We start from the raw sequence: 19,414 nt of genomic DNA on the forward strand, positions 1-19,414 counted from the left end.
AGCGAAAGACCTATACCCTGAAAACTGTAAGACACTCTTTGAGAGAAATTAAAGAGGACACTAACGAATGGAAAATCATCCCACGCTCTTGGCTAGGAAGAATTAATATCGTCAAAATGGCCATCCTGCCCAAAGCAATCTACACATTGGGTGCAGTCCCTACCAAATTACCAACAGCATTCTTCCATGAACTGGAACAAACAGTTCAAATATTCATATGGAAACACCAAGAATTCCGAATAGCGAAAGAAATCCTGAGAAGGAAGAACAAAGTGTGTCTGTGTGTGTGTCGGGTGGGTGCGGTATCTCGCTCACCAACATGAAGCTCTACTACAAAGCCACAATCATCAAGACAGTTTGCTACTGGCACTAGAACAGAGCCACAGACCGGCAGAACAGAACAGAGACTCCAGACATTAACCCAAACATATGTGGTCAATTGCTATATGATAAGGCAGCCAGGGACATACAATGGGGAAATGACACTCTCTTCAACAGATGGTGCTGGCAAAACTGGACAGCTACACAAAAGAGAATGAAACTGGAACACTGTCTAAACCCATACAGAAAAGTAAATTCAAAATGGATCCAAGACATGAATGCGAGTCATGAAACCATAAAACTCTCAGAGAAAAACATAGGAACAAATCTCCTAGACATAAGCATGAGCGACCTCTTCAAGAACATACCTCCCAGGGAAAGGAAAACAAAAGCAAATAAGAACTGGTGGGAATACATCAAGTCAAAAAGCTTCTGTACAGCAAAGGACACCATCAATAGAACAAAAAGGTACCCTACAGTATATGAGAGAATACATTCACGAATGCCCGATTAAAAAATGGGCAGAGGACCTGAACAGACACTTCTCCAAAGAAGAAATTCAGGTGGCCAACAGGCACATGAAAAGATGCTCCACATCGCTAATCATCAGAGACATGCAAATTAAAACCACCATCAGATATCACCTCACACCAGTCAGAACGGCCACCTTTGGGAAGACACACAACAACAGACGTTGGCGAGGATGCGGAGAAAGGGGAACCCTCCCACACTGCTGGTGGGAATGTAAATCTCAGTTCAACCACTGTGGAGAGCAGTATGGAGGTTCCTCAAAAAGCTCAAAATAGAAATACCACTTGACCTGGGAATTCCAATTCCAGGAATTCACCCTAAGAATGCAGCAACCTGTTTGAAAAAGACAGATGCACCCCTATATTTATCGCAGCACTATTTACAAGAGCCAAGAAATGGAAGCAACCTAAGTGTCCATGAGCAGATGAATGGATAAAGAAGATGTGGTACATATTATATACAGTGGAATATTATTCAGCCATAAGAAGAAAACAAATCCTACCATTTGCAACAACATGGACGGAGCTAGATGGTATTATGCTCAGTGAAATAACCCAAGCGGAGAAAGACAAGTCCCAAGTGATTTCACTCATATGTGGAGTGTAAGAACAAAGAAAAAGCTGAAGGAGCGCAACAGCAGCAGACTCACAGAACCCAAGAATGGACTAACAGTTACCAAAGGGAAAGGGACAAGGGAGGATGGGTGGGAAAGAAGGGATAAGGTCCGGGGAAGAAAGGGGGCATTATGTTTAGCATGTATGATGCGTGGCATGGCGGGGCATGGGGAGTGCTGTGCAACACAGAGAAGACAAGTAGTCATTCTACAACATCTTACTACGCCTGTAATGCGGTATGTGGGGGGAACCTGGTGATAGGGAGTGTCTAATAAACATAATGTTCCTCATGTAATTGTAGATTAATGATATCAAAATAAAAAAATTAAAAAAAAAAGATATTGGCTTTGAAAAGGTTTAAAGATGGCAGTGAGAAAAATGAGGCAGTAACCTACTCTGAAAATGCAATTTAAGACGAAAATACAGCAAAAACAACTAATCCTGACAGAGTGACACAAAGATGGCAGAACAGACTGCTTACATCTGGGGAAAAGAGAAAATCTCACAGAAAAGGGTAAAGTACCAAAGCCATGATCCAGAGGGACCCAAGCCCTTTCCCCATCCCAGCTCACAGGCAGGAGGAAGAAAACGGAGCAGGGAGGGAGTAGAAGCCCATGACTGCTAAACACCCAGCCCTGGAGACCTGCTCTGGGAGCATGAACCCGCTACATGGTGCTCTGGAGATTAGGGTGGTTGGAAAGCAAATACAGGCAGAGTTCTCAGAGAGACTGAGATTCCGGCCACTTGTGAAGAATAGGTGTGCACAAACGGCAGCTCCAGGACAAAAGAAGAGCGGGAATTTTGAATGACTTCCCAACAGTGAGAGGGGCGCTAAAGGGGCAAAGGATACACAGAACTTGCTGAAAAGGACAGGTGGACAAAATCATCCCGGCACACTCCGCCCAGTATGTTGGAAACTTTCAGGAGCTTCAGATGCTCCAACCCCCTGGCTGGCAATGCAGTCCCAAGGCCCCCGAACTGCGGTATGCAGCCAGCCGCTCCTTCCTCCAGGCAGACACCGATTCGCACAGCTGCTACCCCATCTAACACGCCAGGCCGCCCAGAGGGTGGCCCCACCTATAGCAGATACAGGTGCGTAACACAGAAGCTCCTACCAGCACGCTTGGCCCAGTGGCCCTGGTAGTGGAGGCAGGCACAGCAGCCAGGAAGCAGGAAAGAGCTCTTTCCTCCCGGCAGGCACCGGTACCACTTGCCTGCGACCCCCACCCTCACTGTAGGTGCAGGGCAGCTCCAGAGAGTAGAGCTTCTGGGCACTAGAAAAATGAAATGGCAAAATAATTTTGTACAAAGAAAGAATCAGAAGAAGCCAGAAAGAGGGCTAAATGAAACTGAAATCTCCAATCTTTTGATAAAGATTTCAAAATAAAAATCAAAAACATGCTCATGGAGATACAAAAAATATATTCACGATCTCACGGAGGACATCAGGAAAGAGACAGAAACTTTGAAATATACAGTACATGAAATGAAACATACAATGGAGGGATTTCAAAGTAGATTAGGCAAGGTAGAGGAGATGGTAAATGAAATAGAAATTAGAGAAAAGGAACACAAAGAAGCTGAGGCACAGAGAGGAAAGGATTCCTAGGAATCAAAGAATACTGAGAGAACTGTATGGCCAACCCAAGCAGAAAAATATTCGCAGTATAGGGTTACCAGTAGAAGAAGAGAGAGAATAAGGGATAGAAAGTCTCTTTGAGGAAATAATTGCTGAAAAATCCCCCAGTCTGGGAAAGAAAATAGTGTCTCATGTCATGAAAGTGCACAAATCTCCCAACACAAGGAACCCTAGGAAGACAACACCAAGACATATAATAATTAAAATGCAAGATCATCATTGAATTTGAAGCGGGGATTAAACAATTTCCAAATAAGCAAAAGTTGAGAGAACTTACCCCTTAGAAACCAACTCTACAAAGTATTTTAAAGAGACTGCTGCAGATGGAAGTGCTCCTAAGGCAAAGTAGCTGTCACGAGGGAAACTGAAACCACAGTAAAAGAGGTAGACCAATTAATTACTAAGCAAATACAAAATTAAATCAGCTACCGAAAAACTCACTCAATGGATACACAAAGAGTATAGAATGATATCTAACATATAAAGAGTGGGAGAGGAAGAAAAAGAAGGGACCAAAAAAAAATGACCTTTAGATTCTGTTTGTAATAGCATAATAAACGAGTTAAGTCAGACTGTTAGACAGTAAAGAAGCCGACCTTGAACCTTTGGTAACCACGAATCTAAAGCCTGCTATGGCACTAAGTACATACCTATCAATAATCACCCTAGATGTAAATGGACCGAATGCACCAACCAAAAGACATACAGAATGGATAAAAAAAACAAGACCCTTCTATATGCTGCCTACAAAAGACTCACTTCAACCCCAAAGATAGACACAAACTAAAAGTGAAGGGATGGAACACGTATTTCATGCAAATAACGGAGGGAAAAAACAGGAGTTGCAGTACTTGTATCTGACAAAATTGATTTCAAAACAAAGAAAGCTGCAAGAGACAAAGAACGACAACACATAATGATAAAGGGGTCAGTCCAACAAGAGGATACAACCATTATAAGTATCTATTCACCCAATATAGGTGCACCCAAATACGTACAACACATACTAACAGAATTCAAGGGGGAAACAGAACGCAACACATTCATTCTAGGAGAGTTCAACACACCACTCACGCCAAAAGACAGATCAACTGGACAGAAAATAAGTAAGGAGACAGATCCATCGGTTCTACTGTGTTGTTCATTGCTGTTAACAGACAGCTACGGAACACTCCACCGAAAAGCTGCGGAACACAAATTATTCTCAAGTGTACATTAAATGTTCTCCAGAATACATCAGATACTAGTCCACAAAATGAGTCTCAGTAAATTCAGAAACACTGAAATTGTGCCAACCAGCTTCTTAGACCACAAAGGTATCAAACTAAAAATGAATTCTACAAAGAAAAGAAAAAACAGCACAAACACAGGGAGCCTTAACAACATGCTCCTAAACAATCAGTGGATCAGAGACCAAATTAAAACAAGGTCAAGCAATATATGGGGACAAATAAAAACAACTCCACAGCCCCAAACCTGTGGGATGCAGTGAAAGCACTTCAAAAAGGAAAGTATATTGCAAATACAGGCTTACCTCAAGAAAGAAAAAAAAAATCCCAAAAGAACAGTCTAAACTCACAGTTAATGAAACTAGGAAAAGAACGAATGAGGCCCAAAGTAGATGAAGGGACATAATAAACATCAGAGCAGAAATAAATAAAATTGAGAAGAATAAAACAATAGAAAAAAAAATCAATGAAACCAAGAGCTAGTTCTTCAAGAAAATAAACAAAATAGATAAAACCCTAGGTAGACTTATCAAGAAAAAAAGAGTCTACACACATAAACAGAATCAGAAATGAGAAAGGAAAAATCACTGTGGACACCACAGAAACACAAAGAATTATTAGACAATACTATGAAAAATTATATGCTAACAAGCTGGATAACCTACAAGAAATGGACAACTTTCTAGAAAAATACAACCTTCTAAGGCTGACCCAGGAAGAAACAGGAGAATCTCAACAGATAAATTACCAGCAATGAAATTGAAATGGTAATCAAAAAACTACCTAAGAACAAAACTCATGGACCAGATGGCTTTACTGCTGTATTTTATCAAACATTCAGAGAAGACCTAAGACTCCTTAAAGTTTTCCAAAAAGTAGAAGAGGAGGGAATAATTCCAAACTTCACTCTAATACCCAAACCAGGCAAAGACACCAGAAAAAAAAAAAGAAAATTACAGACCAATATCCCTGATGAACAGAGATGAAAAAATACTCAACGAAATATTAGCAAACTGAACTAAAAAATACATTAAAAAGATCATTCATCCTGACCAAGTGGGATTTACTCCTGGGAGGCAACGATGGTAAAAATTCGAATATCCATCAACATCATACATCGCATCAAATTAAAGGAGGACGAAAATCACATGATGATCTCTATAGATGCTGGAAAAGCATTTGACAATATTTAACATTCATTCATGATAAAAACTCTCAACAAAATGGGTATACAGGGCAAGTACCTCAACACAATAGAGGCCATTTACAACAAACCCACGGCCAACATCATACTTAACAGTGAAAAGTTGAAAGCTTTTCCTTCAGGATCAGGAACGAGACAAGGATGCCCACTCTCCCAACTTTTATTCAACATAGTACTGGAGGTCCTAGCCATGGCAATCAGACGACACAAAGAAATAAAAGGCATCTAAATTGGTAAGGAAGAAGTTAAACTGTCACTGTTTGCAGATGACATGATATTATACATAAAAAACCCTAAACTAAAGAATCTACCCCAAAACTACTAAAACTAATAAGTAAGCAAAGTTGTACGATACAAAATTAATACACAGAAATCTGTTGCATTCCTATATACTATTAATGAATTAGCAAAAAGAGAAATCAGGAAAACAATTCCATTTACAATTGCAACCAAAAGAATAAAATACCCAGGAATAAACCTAATCAAGGAGAAAGACCTATACCCTGAAGATTATAAGAAACTCATGACAGAAATTCAACACACCATTAATAAATAGAAATACATCCCATGCTCATGAATAGGAGGAATTAGTGTTGTCAAAATGGCCATACTGCCTAAAGCCGTCTATAGATTCAATGCAAGCACTATCAAAATACAAACAGCATTCTGCAACAAACTAGAACAAATAGTTCTAAAATTCATATGGAAAGACAAAAGAGCAATCCTCAGAGGGAAGAACAAAGCTGGGGAGATGATGCTCCCTAACTTTAAGCTCTACTACAAAGCCACAGAATTCAAAACAATTGGTACGGGCACAAGAAAAGACACATAGATCAATGGAAGAGAACAGATACCCAAGATACAAACTCACACATACATAGCCAACTAATATACAATAAAGGAGCCATGGATATGCAGTGGGGAAATGACAGCCTGTTCAACAGCTGGTGTTGGCAAAACTGGACAGATACATGAAAGAGAATGAAACTGATTTATTGGCTAACTCCACACACAAAAGTAAACTTGAAATGTATCAAAGACCTGAAGAAAAGTCTTGAAACCATAAACCTCATAGATGAAAACACAGGCAAAAATCTCTTCGACATAAACATGAGCAACCTTTTCCTGAACACATCTCCTCAGGCAAGGGAAACAAAAGAAAAAATGAACTGGTGGGACTACATCAAGTCAAAAAGCTTCTGTACAGCAAAGCACACCATCAATAGAACAAAAAGGTACCCTACACTATAAGTGAGAATATATTCATAAATGACAGATCCGATAAAGGGTCGACATCCAAAATATATAAGGAGCTCACGCGCCGCCACACACGAGAAAAGCAAATAATCCGATCAAAAAATGGGCAGAGGATATGAACAGACACCTCTCCAAAGAAGAAATTCAGGTGGCCAACAGGCACATGAAGAGATGCTCCACATCGCTAATCATCAGAGACATGCAAATTAAAACCACCATGAGATATCACCTCACACCAGTCAGGACGGCCACCATCGGGAAGACACACAACAACAGACGTTGGCGAGGATGTGGAGAAAGGGGAACCCTCCGACACTGCTGGTGGGAATGTACATCTCAGTTCAACCATTGTGGAAGGCAGTATGGAGGTTCCCCAAAAAACAAAAAAGTACAAGTACCATTGGACCCAGGAATTCCACTCCCAGCAATTTACCCTAAGAATGCAGGAGCCTAGGTTGAAAAAGACATATGCACCCCTATGTCTATCGCAGCGCTATGTAGAATAGCCAAGGAATGGAAGCAACCTGAGTGTCTGTCAGTAGATGAATGGATAAAGAAGAGGTGGTCCATATGCACAACTGAATATTATTCAGCCGTAAGAAGAAAACAAATCCTACCGCGTGCAACAACACGGATGGGGCTAGAGGGGATTATGCTCAGTGAAATGAGCAGGATGGAGAAAGACAAGCATCAGATGGTTTCACTCATCTGTGGAGTAAAAGAACAAAGCAGAAACTGAAGGAACAAAACAGCAGCAGACTCACAGAACCCAAGAGTGGACTAACAGTTACCAAAGGGAAAGGGACTGGGGAGGATGGGTGGGGAGGGAGGGATAAGTGGGAAAAAGGGGCATTACGGCTCGCACACATAATGTAGGGGGTGGGGCGGTGGGGGTGCCGGGGCCCGGGGAAGGCAGTGTAACACAGGGAAGACAAGCAGGGATTCTACAGCGTCTTACGACGCCGACGGACAGTGACTGTCATGGGGTATGGGGTGGGGGGGGGGGGAAGTTGATAAGATAATGGGAGGGGGAGGCTAGTAACCATGCTGCTCATGTAATTGTACATCCACGGTCACAGACACACAAAAATCACAACGAGCTATCACCTCACACCAGTCAGAATGGCTAGTACCAAATAAGAAAAGAAAGAAAAAAAAAAACAAGAAATAACAAGCGTTGATGAGGAAGTGGACAAAGGGAACCTCGTGCACTGTTGGTGACCATGTAAATTGGTGCAGCTACTATGGGAAACAGTGTGGAGGTTCCTAAAAACATCCATAGCGGTATCATGTGACCCAGCGTTCTTTTTCATACACAGCACTGGAAGTCCCTTCAGGATACCGGACCTGTTTCCAATGCATACAACACCAAGCAATTCTCCAACAGCAGCAGGGTTTCTGAGAACTCAACTCTGAGGATATCTGCCTGGACGCAGCACCAGATTCCCCAGGGTAAGGTTTCTATCCTCAAGACTGCCCTCCACCCCAACTCCAGAGCCCGGTTGCCAGGCCCATGCAATTAGCTCGTGCTTGCCACCTACATACAGGCTAGGATTGGAAGTTCCAACGACCTCCCCCTTAGGTCTGCCCAAGTTGCTAGGGTGCCTCAGCAGCTCAGGAAAACACGTTTACCAGTTTAACAAAGAGTATCATAAAGGACAGAACAGCGCACGCGCGCACGCGCACACACACACACACACACACGGCAAGGTCCCAAGTAAAGGAGCTTCTATCCTCCCGGGACTTGGGGCCTGGCATGGTGGCATGTGCAGGCGACCTGGTTCCCCAAGCATGGAAGCTCTGACACAGAAGCAGGAGATGAGAGAGAGAGATGTGCTCTTCTCATAGGGTTTTGTGAGGGCTTCACTGCAGAGCCATGACTGACTAAATCACTGGCCATTGCTGATTCAACCTCCAGCCCTCATCCCTTTCCTCTTCCTTCCCTGGGGGCTGAAAGTTCCCACCCGCTAACCACAAGCCTGGTGCCCCCGGCAACCAGCCTCTACCCTGGGCTAGGGCCCCAAAGCCTCTGCAGTAACCTAACAAGGCACCCATTGGACAGTTATGGCTCAGAAGGATTCTCAGGAACTGCGGATGAGGAGCAAAAATACCTAGGAAATGAACAAAATATTAGCAAAACAAATTCAAAAATACATGAAGAGGATCAACCACCATGATCAAGTGGGATTCATCCCAGGGATGCAAGGATGGTAACAACATTCGAAAATCCATCCACACCATCCACCGCATAAACAGAAAGACCAAAAGCACATGATCATCTCCACAGATGCTGAAAAAGCATTTGACAAAATTCAACATCCATTCACGATAAAAACCCTCAACAAAATGGGTATACAGGGCAAGTACCTCAACATAACAAAGGCCACATATGATAAACCCACAGCCAACATCATACTGAACAGCGAGAGGCTGGAAGCTGTTCCTCTGAGATGGGGAACAAGACAGGGATGCCCACTCTCCCCACTGTTATTCGACATAGTACTGGAGGTCCTAGCCACGGCAGTTAGACAAAACAAAGAAATACAAGGAATCCAAACAGGGAAAGAAGAAGCTAAGTGGTCACTATCTGCAGATGACATGATACTGCACATAAAAAAAGCCCTAAAGACTCCACTCCAAAACTGCTAGAACTGATATCGGAATACAGCAGAGTTGCAGGATACAAAATCAACACGCAGAAATCTGTGGCTTTCCTATACACTAACAATGAACCAATAGAAAGGGAAATGAGGAAAACAATTCCATTCACAATTGCATCAAAAAGAATAAAATGCCTAGGAATAAACCTAACCAAGGAAGCGAAAGACCTATACCCTGAAAACAGTAAGACACTCTTTTGAGAGAAATTAAAGAGGACACTAACGAATGGAAACTCATCCCACGCTCTTGGCTAGGAAGAATTAATATCGACAAAATGGCCATCCTGCCCAAAGCAATCTACAGATTGGGAGCAGTCCCTATCAAATTACCAACAGCATTCTTCCACGAACTGGAACAAACAGTTCAAAAATTCATATGGAAACACCAAAGATCCCGAATAGCCAAAGCAATCCTGAGAAGGAAGAAGAAAGTGCGTCTGTGTGTGTGCTGGGTGGGTGCGGGATCTCGCTCCCCAACATCAAGCTCTACTACAAAGCCACCGTCATCAAGACAGTTTGCTACTGGCACTAGAACAGAGCCACAGACCGGCGGAACAGAACAGAGACTCCAGACATTAACCCAAACATATGTGGTCAATTGCTATATGATAAGGCAGCCAGGGACATACAATGGGGAAATGACACTCTCTTCAACAGATGGTGCTGGCAAAACTGGACAGCTACACATAAGAGAATGAAACTGGATCACTGTCTAACCCCACACAGAAAAGTAAATTCAAAATGGATCCAAGACCTGAATGTGAGTCATGAAACCATAAAACTCTCAGAGAAAAACATAGGCACAAATCTCCTGGACATAAGCATGAGCGACCTCTTCAAGAACATACCTCCCCGGGCAAGGAAAACAAAAGCAAAAAAGAACTGGTGGGACTACATCAAGTCAAAAAGCTTCCGTACAGCAAAGGACACCATCAATAGAACAAAAAGGTACCCTACAGTATATGCGAGAATATATTCATAAATGACAGATCCGATAAAGGGTCGACATCCAAAATATATAAGGAGCTCACGCACCTCCACACACGAGAAAAGCAAATAATCCGATCAAAAAATGGGCAGAGGATATGAACAGACACTTCCCCAAAGAAGAAATTCAGGTGGCCAACAGGCACATGAAAAGATGCTCCACATCGCTAATCATCAGAGACATGCAAATTAAAACCACCATGAGATATCACCTCACACCAGTCAGGACGGCCACCATCGGGAAGACACACAACAACAGACGGCGAGGATGTGGAGAAAGGGGAACCCTCCGACACTGCTGGTGGGAATGTAAATCTCAGTTCAACCATTGTGGAATGCAGTATGGAGGTTCCCCAAAAAGCTCAAAAGAGAAATGCCATTTGACCCAGGAATTCCACTCCCAGCAATTTACCCTAAGAATGCAGGAGCCCAGTTTGAAAAAGACAGATGCACCCCTGTGTTTGTCGCAGCGCTATTTACAATAGCCAAGAAATGGAAGCAACCTAAGTGTGCATCAGCAGATGAATGGATAAAGAAGACATGGTACATTTATAAACAATGGAATATCATTCAGCCTTAGGAAGAAAACAAATCCTACCGTTGGCAACAACACGGATGGAGCTAGACGGTATTATTACTATGCTCAGTGAAATAAGCCAGGCGGAGAAAGACAAGTGCCAAGTGACTTCACTCATATGTGGAGTATAAGAACAAAGAGAAACTGAAGGAAGAAAACAGCAGCAGAATCACAGAACCCAAGAATGGACTAACAGTTACCAAAGGGAAAGGGACTGGGGAGGATGGGTGGGAAGGGAGGGATAAGGGTGGGGAAAAAGAAACGGGGCCTTACGATTATTAGCATGTATAATGTGGGGCGGGGGGGGATGCGCATAGGGAGGACTGTGCAACACAGAGAAGACAAGTAGTGATTCTACAACATCTTACTACACCGATGGACAGTGACTGTCACGGGGTTTGTGGGGGGGACGTGGTGAAGGGGGGAGTCTAGAAAACAATGTTCTTCATATAACTGTAGATTAATGGTAACAAAATGAATAAACATAAAAAAATAAAAGTAAGAAAATAAAAAGTGTTTCCCAGTTTACTGTGTTGTGTGACTCGTATACCAGACACAGGCCCCAACATGAGACCAAAGAGAAAATCTGGGCTGCCAGGCTCAGTCAGAACGTGGCATGTAGCTATGCTGAAACCTCGTGGTCCCTGACCTACGCTTCCTGGGAAGCGAAGAAAGAACCTGCCTACTAGCTAGAAAGGGAAGTCACGCAGACGGTCCCCTCCTCGGAATCTGTCACCCGCCTGGCTGGCCATGGCGGAGAAAGCATGTCTGGCTCCAGGCCTCCCAGAGAAGATGGGAAGGCCCGGGGCGAAGGCGGGCGGCGCCCCGGCCTCAGGGACCGCGGGGGCGCAGCATTGGCCGCCGCACCCCGGGTGCTGAGCGCGTGCAGAGCTGACACCCGGGCGGGCCTAGCTCTGACAGACGAGGGCACTGCGGCCCTGAACAGTCTGCATGGAGGTCTCGCTGGCCCAAACACCTGCACGGCCCTCGGCGGGCAGTCCCGGGGGCTAGGGACTCTACTGGGGTTGGCGTTGAGGCCACGCCCTGTGACACTAGGCCACGGTCTCCTCTGGGTGGTGCTGGTGTGCTCACGGCAGTGGGGGCTCCGTGACGCATCCCCCCCCTGGATGACATCACGGTTGCCCGGGCGGCTGCTCTGTGATGCGTCCCCTGGCTGACCTATCAGAGGCTGCACTAGCTGGGCAGCTCAGGGTGCGCCCGGCCTGAGAAGGAGTTGGAAGCTCTCCCTAGCTTCGTACCCTATTCTCATGCCTGCCGCAAACGAAGGACGTATGGACAAGATGCCGCTGGGGCGGGACTCTGACGTGGGGGGCGAGCCTATGAACACCACGCCGCCCCCGGGGGCAGCGGTTCCACTGCCGGACTCTGATACGGAGGGCGAGCCTAAGGACACCACGCCGCCCCCGTGGGCAGTTGACCTGGGGCGGGACTCTGACACAGAGGGCGAGCCTACGGACACCACGCCGCCCCCGTGGGCCGCTGTCCCAGAGAAGGACTCTGACACGGAGGGCGAGCCTACGGACACCACGCCGCCCCCGTGGGCCGCGGTTCCGCTGCCGGACTCTGACACGGAGGGCGAGCCTACGGACACCACGCCGCCCCCGTGGGCCGCGGTTCCGCTGCCGGACTCTGACACGGAGGGCGAGCCTACGGACACCACGCCGCCCCCGTGGGCCGCGGTTCCGCTGCCGGACTCTGACACGGAGGGCGAGCCTACGGACACCACGCCGCCCCCGTGGGCCGCGGTTCCGCTGCCGGACTCTGACACGGAGGGCGAGCCTACGGACACCACGCCGCCCCCGTGGGCCGCGGTTCCGCTGCCGGACTCTGACACGGAGGGCGAGCCTACGGACACCACGCCGCCCCCGTGGGCCGCGGTTCCGCTGCCGGACTCTGACACGGAGGGACTCTGACACGGAGACTCTGACACGGAGGGCGAGCCTACGGACACCACGCCGCCCCCGTGGGCCGCGGTTCCGCTGCCGGACTCTGACACGGAGGGCGAGCTCTGACACGGAGGGGGAGCCTACGGACACCACGCCGCACGCGTGGGCCGCGGTTCCGCTGCCGGCCTCTGACACGGAGGGCGAGCCCACGGCCACCACGCCGCCCCCGTGGGCCGCGGTCCAGCTGCCGGACTCTGACACGGAGGGCGAGCCTACGGAGACTCTGACACGGACGGAGGGCGAGCCACCACGCCGCCCCCGTGGGCCGCGGTTCCGCTGCCGGACTCTGACACGGAGGGCGAGCCTACGGACACCACGCCGCCCCCGTGGGCCGCGGTTCCGCTGCCGGACTCTGACACGGAGGGCGAGCCTACGGACACCACGCCGCCCCCGTGGGCCGCGGTTCCGCTGCCGGACTCTGACACGGAGGGCGAGCCTACGGACACCACGCCGCCCCCGTGGGCCGCGGTTCCGCTGCCGGACTCTGACACGGAGGGCGAGCCTACGGACACCACGCCGCCCCCGTGGGCCGCGGTTCCGCTGCCGGACTCTGACACGGAGGGCGAGCCTACGGACACCACGCCGCCCCCGTGGGCCGCGGTTCCGCTGCCGGACTCTGACACGGAGGGCGAGCCTACGGACACCACGCCGCCCCCGTGGGCCCCCGTGGGCTGCGGTTCCGCTGCCGGACTCTGACACGGAGGGCGAGCCTACGGACACCACGCCGCCCCCGTGGGCTGCCATCCCGCGGCTAGACTCTGACACGGAGGGCGAGCCTATGGACACCACGCCGCCCCCGTGGGCCGCTGCCCTGGGCTCAGACCCGGATCCGGAGGGCGAGCCTATGGATACAACGCCGCCCCCGTGGGCCGCCGGCCTGGGACCAGACTCTGACCTGGACGGTGAGCCTATGGACACCACGGCGCCCTTGCGGGACGTCTTCCCGTCCCCACGGGCTCGATGCCACACGTGGCACAACCGCCGGACTCAGCCCTACCCCCGACGACGGTGACGCGCTGCACATGCCGCCACCCTTGCGGCCGTCTACCGGTCTCCCCCAGCCCCGTACAAGGCCTATGTCCTTTTGTCAGGGCTTCCTATCCTCCCTGTTATCCATTAAAGAAAGTCTTTCCCTGTTCTTGCTAATATGCCTCTGGCTGTCTTTACTCTTTCACTCTGCTAGAGGAAGAACTCACATACACGAGTGATAATGTTTTGAGCCACACCTAACAATGTAACATGCCCCATGCCCCAGTGACTGGGATGTGGAAGTAGCCGCGTTTTATAACTGTGCGTGCTCAACGCGAGGTCTGCGTGCTGCGCGTTTAAGGGAAAACAGCCCAGGGGGAGGCAAGTCCAGAGGAGGGAGACCGGGTTGGCTAACGAGGTCCCTTCCCTCTTCTCTGACACTGCTCTGAGCTCGCCGCAGGCTAGGGAATCCCTGCTGTGACACAGAAAACCACTCTTTTCATTTTGGTTTTTAAACATGTTTAATTCTATGTGTGTGTGTGTGTGTGTGTGTGTGTGTGTGTGTGTGTGTGTACCGCTGCCCCTGTCGGTCTAAAAGTAACAAAGAAATGCACGATAGAGCGAAAAACTTGCAGTGACCAGAAGGAGTAAGCTTTTCCACTAGCCTCTGGGGATATAGATATCCCAAGGGTTTCTATGCAATTGTAGAAAGATTTTGCTGGAAATGTCGCTGGGACCACTCTGAACCATCACGTTAGTTAAGGCAATAAGCCAGGACAGGCGAGCAGCAAAGAGCACCCACGGTGCGTCTCCTACGTATAAGGCCAAGGGGTACAGGCTTTAATTCTACTACCTCACTTCATCTCACCATGACTGACGTGGGGTGACCTTACGCACCACCTTCGTACAGGAGCAAAAAGTTACTTCAGAATCACTTCCCTTAACGGAAAACAAATAAATGCAAGGACATAAACATTCCTACAATTCCTGCCACCGCCACCCAACTCCTTATGCTCAGCACCCTTCCCATACGAACAGAAAACATAGCTCTAAATGCTACTATTCCATTTCAGATAGACCTCACTCACATCTAAATGCCTAAATGCACTGAAATTCCACCTCCACCTTGACAACAGAGGGGAGCAGTTTCCCCACGAGCTAGCTGGCCTGCCACCTCAGCAAGCCCACGGGCCACTAGCCCACACCAGCCCCGCGTGTCCCCAAAAAGGCGGCTCACTGAACCTGTGACTACACATGCTCTCTGGAGATGGGCAGGCAGCCAAGCAGGGCCACCAAGGTGACATCGGCGCGCAGGCACAAAGACCTACTACTGGGCGTGCACCTGCCTCGGCCCCAGCAGGCCAGCCGGGGTGCTCCCTGTGTGGGGCCTCAGATCTGCCCCGCAGCTCATGCAGCCGCCCCCGGCAGGGCCAGCCCCAGGGCAGAGCACCCGGAGGGCCCCAGCCCGCACTGGTCAGAGTCCAGCCGGCCATCTACACCCAGAGGACTCGGGCCACCTACCCAGGTGTTCCAACCCACGGCCACTCCTCTCAAGACCCAAAGACACAGCTAACTCACAGAAACAAACACAAGGAATCAAGAATGAGAAGGAGACAGAGGAATGACTGTGCGCCTAGTGACGGTACGTTCACAAAAATGGACAAAATAGATAGACAGATAGATAGATAGATAGATAGGTAGATAGATACATAGGCAGATACATTAGATAGATGGATAGATTAGATTAGATTGATAGACTGATAGATAAGATAGATTACATAGATCATATAGATTCATATAGAGAGATTAGATAGAATAGGCAGACAGACAGATTAGATAGATGATACATGATAGATCAGGTGGACAGATTAGACAGACACCTATAGATACACATAGATAGATGACAGGTAGATTGATAAGATGATAGACTAGATAGACGATATAGATACATATAGATTAGATAGACACATTGATATAGATACATATAGATGACAGATAACAGATAGGTGATAGATTAGTTTGGATAGATAGACACATAGATGACAGTAGATAGATGAGAGTGGAGAGATCAGACAGATAAGTTAGATAGATAGATAGATAGACAGACAGACAGACAGACAGACAGACAGACAGACAGACAGACAGGAAAGCATTATACTAAACAATGCTATCGCTCATAACCAGGAGAGCAAGGATGAAAAAGCACAGAGAAGAACTATGAGCAAAAAGAAGAGAGAGATCAAGTTGAAGAAGTGCAATAAGGACACCGCTATCAATTATCACAGTAAAGGGAAAGACTTTAAATGCTCCAAACAAAAGACACAGGGTTGACTGAATGGATGAAAACTCACGACCGCCTACGTGCTCCCTTACAGGAGGCTCACTGAAGATCCAGATCCAAGCACACAGACAAACTACAAGTTGAAGGGGTGGGAAAAGATAGCCTACACAAGTGAAACTGAAAAAGAAAAAAAAAATTAAAGATGGTTTGGTGGGATTAAAGACGGCAGTGTGAGAGGGGAGGCAGAAACCTCCTCCGAAGACCACATACATACATACAATGTGGAAATATTAACAACTACACCAGATCCTGGAAGAGAAGCAGGAGAGAAGGCTGCCGCGGCAAGCTGTCACCTCAAGGTGAAGGGTGACGTACCAAAGCCGTGATCCAGAGGGACCCGGCAGGCCCTTCCCGCACCCGAGCTCACCGGAGGGAGGAAGAGAAATGGAAACAGGGAGGCGGGTGGAGGCCTAGGACTGCTGAACACCCAGCCCTGGAGATCTGCTTTGGGAGCACGAACCTACCTTACATGATGCTCTGGAGGATCGGTGTGGTTGGAAAGCAAAGAAAGGCGGAGTACGTGGAGAGACTTGAGATTCCTGCCACTTGCGGAACACAGGGATCCACATCCGGCTGCTGTGGGATGAAAGAGAGGCGGGCAGTCTGAGAGACCTCCTAATGGCGGGAGAGCTGCTAAAGGGGCAAGGATTGCGCAGAGAGCTTGCCGCTCAGGAGAAAGCACAGGTGCGCAAAACTGTCCGGGTGTAGTCTGCCCAGCAGGTGGGGGAACTTTTAGGAGCTCTGGGCGCTCCACCCCCCTGGCTGCCTACGCAGCTCCAAGGCCCACCACCGTGATGTGACTGATACACAACACGGCCTGCTGCACCTTCCCCCACCGCCAGCACCAGCTCGCAAACCGGCTGCCCCACCATCGCGTCAGGCCAGCGACAGGACGGCCCCACCTACGGCAGCTATGGGTGCAAAGCACAGAGGCTTCTCCCTGCGTGCCCCACAAACTGTCCCTGGCAGTAGAGACGGGCACTGCGGCCGGGAAGCAGGAAAGACCTCTTTCCTCCCGCGGGCACCATCGCCGCTCCCGTGACCCCTGCCTGCCATCACCCCAAGGGCTGAGCAGCTCCAGAGAGGAAAGCTTCTGGGTGCTACAGGGTGCCACCTACAAATACGAAACGTCAAAGTCAAAGGAACCTGGTTAACTGGACTCAATCAATCTTTGTGAAAGGGATCTCAACATAAAAATCAGAAACATGCTCACGGAGCTCCAGCAAAAAGTTGCCCCTGCCTCTTGGGCATGATTCTCTCTCTCTGTCTGTCTCTGTCCCTCTCTCTCTCTCTCTCTCTCTCTCTCTCTCTGTCTCTCTACCAGGAGCATTTTGGAGGCCTTGATCTGAGAGGGACGCTGGGACAGCCCAGCAGGAACGGGCAGAGCTCTCAGATCCAACCCAGCCAGTGCCAGGGCAGCCCCACACGGGGTCTGACCGAACTGCAATGGGGGGACGCCACACGTGTAACTCCGCAGGAAATAACAGTGAGGCATGCCAGCCTGCCCATTAATGGCTAGTGGCTAGGTGGCTCCACCGATAACCAGGTGATGTCCACATCCCAGGCCTTAACTCCGTGGCAACCTTTTTTCCCTGTGAACCTTGAAAGCAGCACATGGAAAGATACTACCAGTCTCCACCATCTCACCTCTCAGTTTAGGCTCGATGTTCCTGTATCACATCTTCTCCTCTTCGTTTCAGTTTTCTTGGTGGGTTGGGTATTCTGAGGAAAAAAAAAAAAAAAATTGACTCAGAATTGGAATGAAATGTCAGGGGGTATAACATTCTGTTTAACCACCATCAGTAGAACAAAGACATCCGACAGTATGGGAGGACAGATTCATAGATGGCATATCCGATAAGGGGTTGACATCTAAAATACGTATTAAGTGCCCACGCATCTCCACACACAAAAAGCAAATAATCCAATTAAAAAATGGGCAGAGGATCTGAACAGACACTTCTCCAAAGAAGAAATTCAGGTGGCCAACAGGCACATGAAAAGATGCTCCACATCGCTAATCATCAGAGACATGCAAATTAAAACCACCATGAGATATCACCTCACACCAGTCAGGACGGCCACCATCGGGAAGAGACACAACAGACGTTGGTGAGGATGCGGAGAAAGGGGAACCCTCCGACACTGCTGGTGGGAATGTAAATCTCAGTTCAACCACTGTGGAGAGCAGTATGGAGGTTCCTCAAAAAGCTTAAAATAGAAATACCACTTGACCCGGGAATTCCACTTCCAGGAATTCACCCTAAGAATGCAGCAGCCCCGTTGGTACATATTATATACAGTGGAATATTATTCAGCCATAAGAAGAAAACAAATCCTGCCATTTGCAACAACATGGACGGACCTAGATGGTATTATGCTCAGTGAAATACCCTAAGCGGAGAAAGACAAGTCCCAAGTGATTTCACTCATATGTGGAGTATAAGAACAAAGAAAAAGCTGAAGGAGCGCAACAGCAGCAGACTCACAGAACCCAAGAATGGACTAACAGTTACCAAAGGGAAAGGGACAGGGGAGGATGGGTGGAAAAGAAGGGATAAGGGCGGGGGAAGAAAGGGGGCATTATGTTTAGCATGTATGATGCGTGGGGTGGCGGGGCATGGGGAGTGCTGTGCAACACAGAGAAGACAAGTAGTCATTCTACAACATCTTACTACACCTGTAATGGGGTATGTGGGGGGAACTTGGTGATAGGGAGTGTCTAGTAAACATAATGTTCCTCATGTAATTGTAGATTAATGATATCAAAATAAAAAAATTAAAAAAAAAAGATATTGGCTTTGAAAAGGTTTAAAGATGGCAGTGAGAAAAATGAGGCAGTAACCTACTCTGAAAATGCAATTTAAGACGAAAATACAGCAAAAACAACTAATCCTGACAGAGTGACACAAAGATGGCAGAACAGACTGCTTACATCTGGGGAAAAGAGAAAATCTCACAGAAAAGGGTAAAGTACCAAAGCCATGATCCAGAGGGACCCAAGCCCTTTCCCCATCCCAGCTCACAGGCAGGAGGAAGAAAACGGAGCAGGGAGGGAGTAGAAGCCCATGACTGCTAAACACCCAGCCCTGGAGACCTGCTCTGGGAGCATGAACCC

At 48.1% G+C, this 19,414-nt stretch overlaps 1 protein-coding gene across 19 annotated transcripts in view; it reads right to left on the reverse strand.

Annotated features, from left to right (window-relative positions):
* LOC140845334 (T-box transcription factor TBX18-like) overlaps positions 1-19,414 on the reverse strand; it is a 97,366-nt gene that overhangs the window by 16,947 nt on the left and 61,005 nt on the right. For 16 of the 19 annotated variants that reach the window (XM_073219308.1, XM_073219317.1, XM_073219314.1 and 13 more), the window contains 2 exons: positions 17,944-18,018; positions 16,761-16,872 (listed from right to left, as the gene is read on the reverse strand). The exons of 2 other annotated variants lie outside the window; for them this stretch is intronic. In XM_073219308.1, coding sequence (XP_073075409.1) covers positions 16,761-16,865 — 105 coding nt within the window. In that variant the 5' untranslated portion in view covers positions 16,866-16,872; positions 17,944-18,018. Of the gene's footprint in view, positions 1-16,760; positions 16,873-17,301; positions 17,593-17,943; positions 18,019-19,414 lie in introns of those variants that run through there. One more of the 19 variants, XM_073219303.1, reaches the window with a different exon arrangement.

The sequence above is a fragment of the Manis javanica genome, chromosome 13 (genome assembly GCF_040802235.1).
Source record: "Manis javanica isolate MJ-LG chromosome 13, MJ_LKY, whole genome shotgun sequence".
Lineage (NCBI taxonomy): Eukaryota > Metazoa > Chordata > Mammalia > Pholidota > Manidae > Manis > Manis javanica.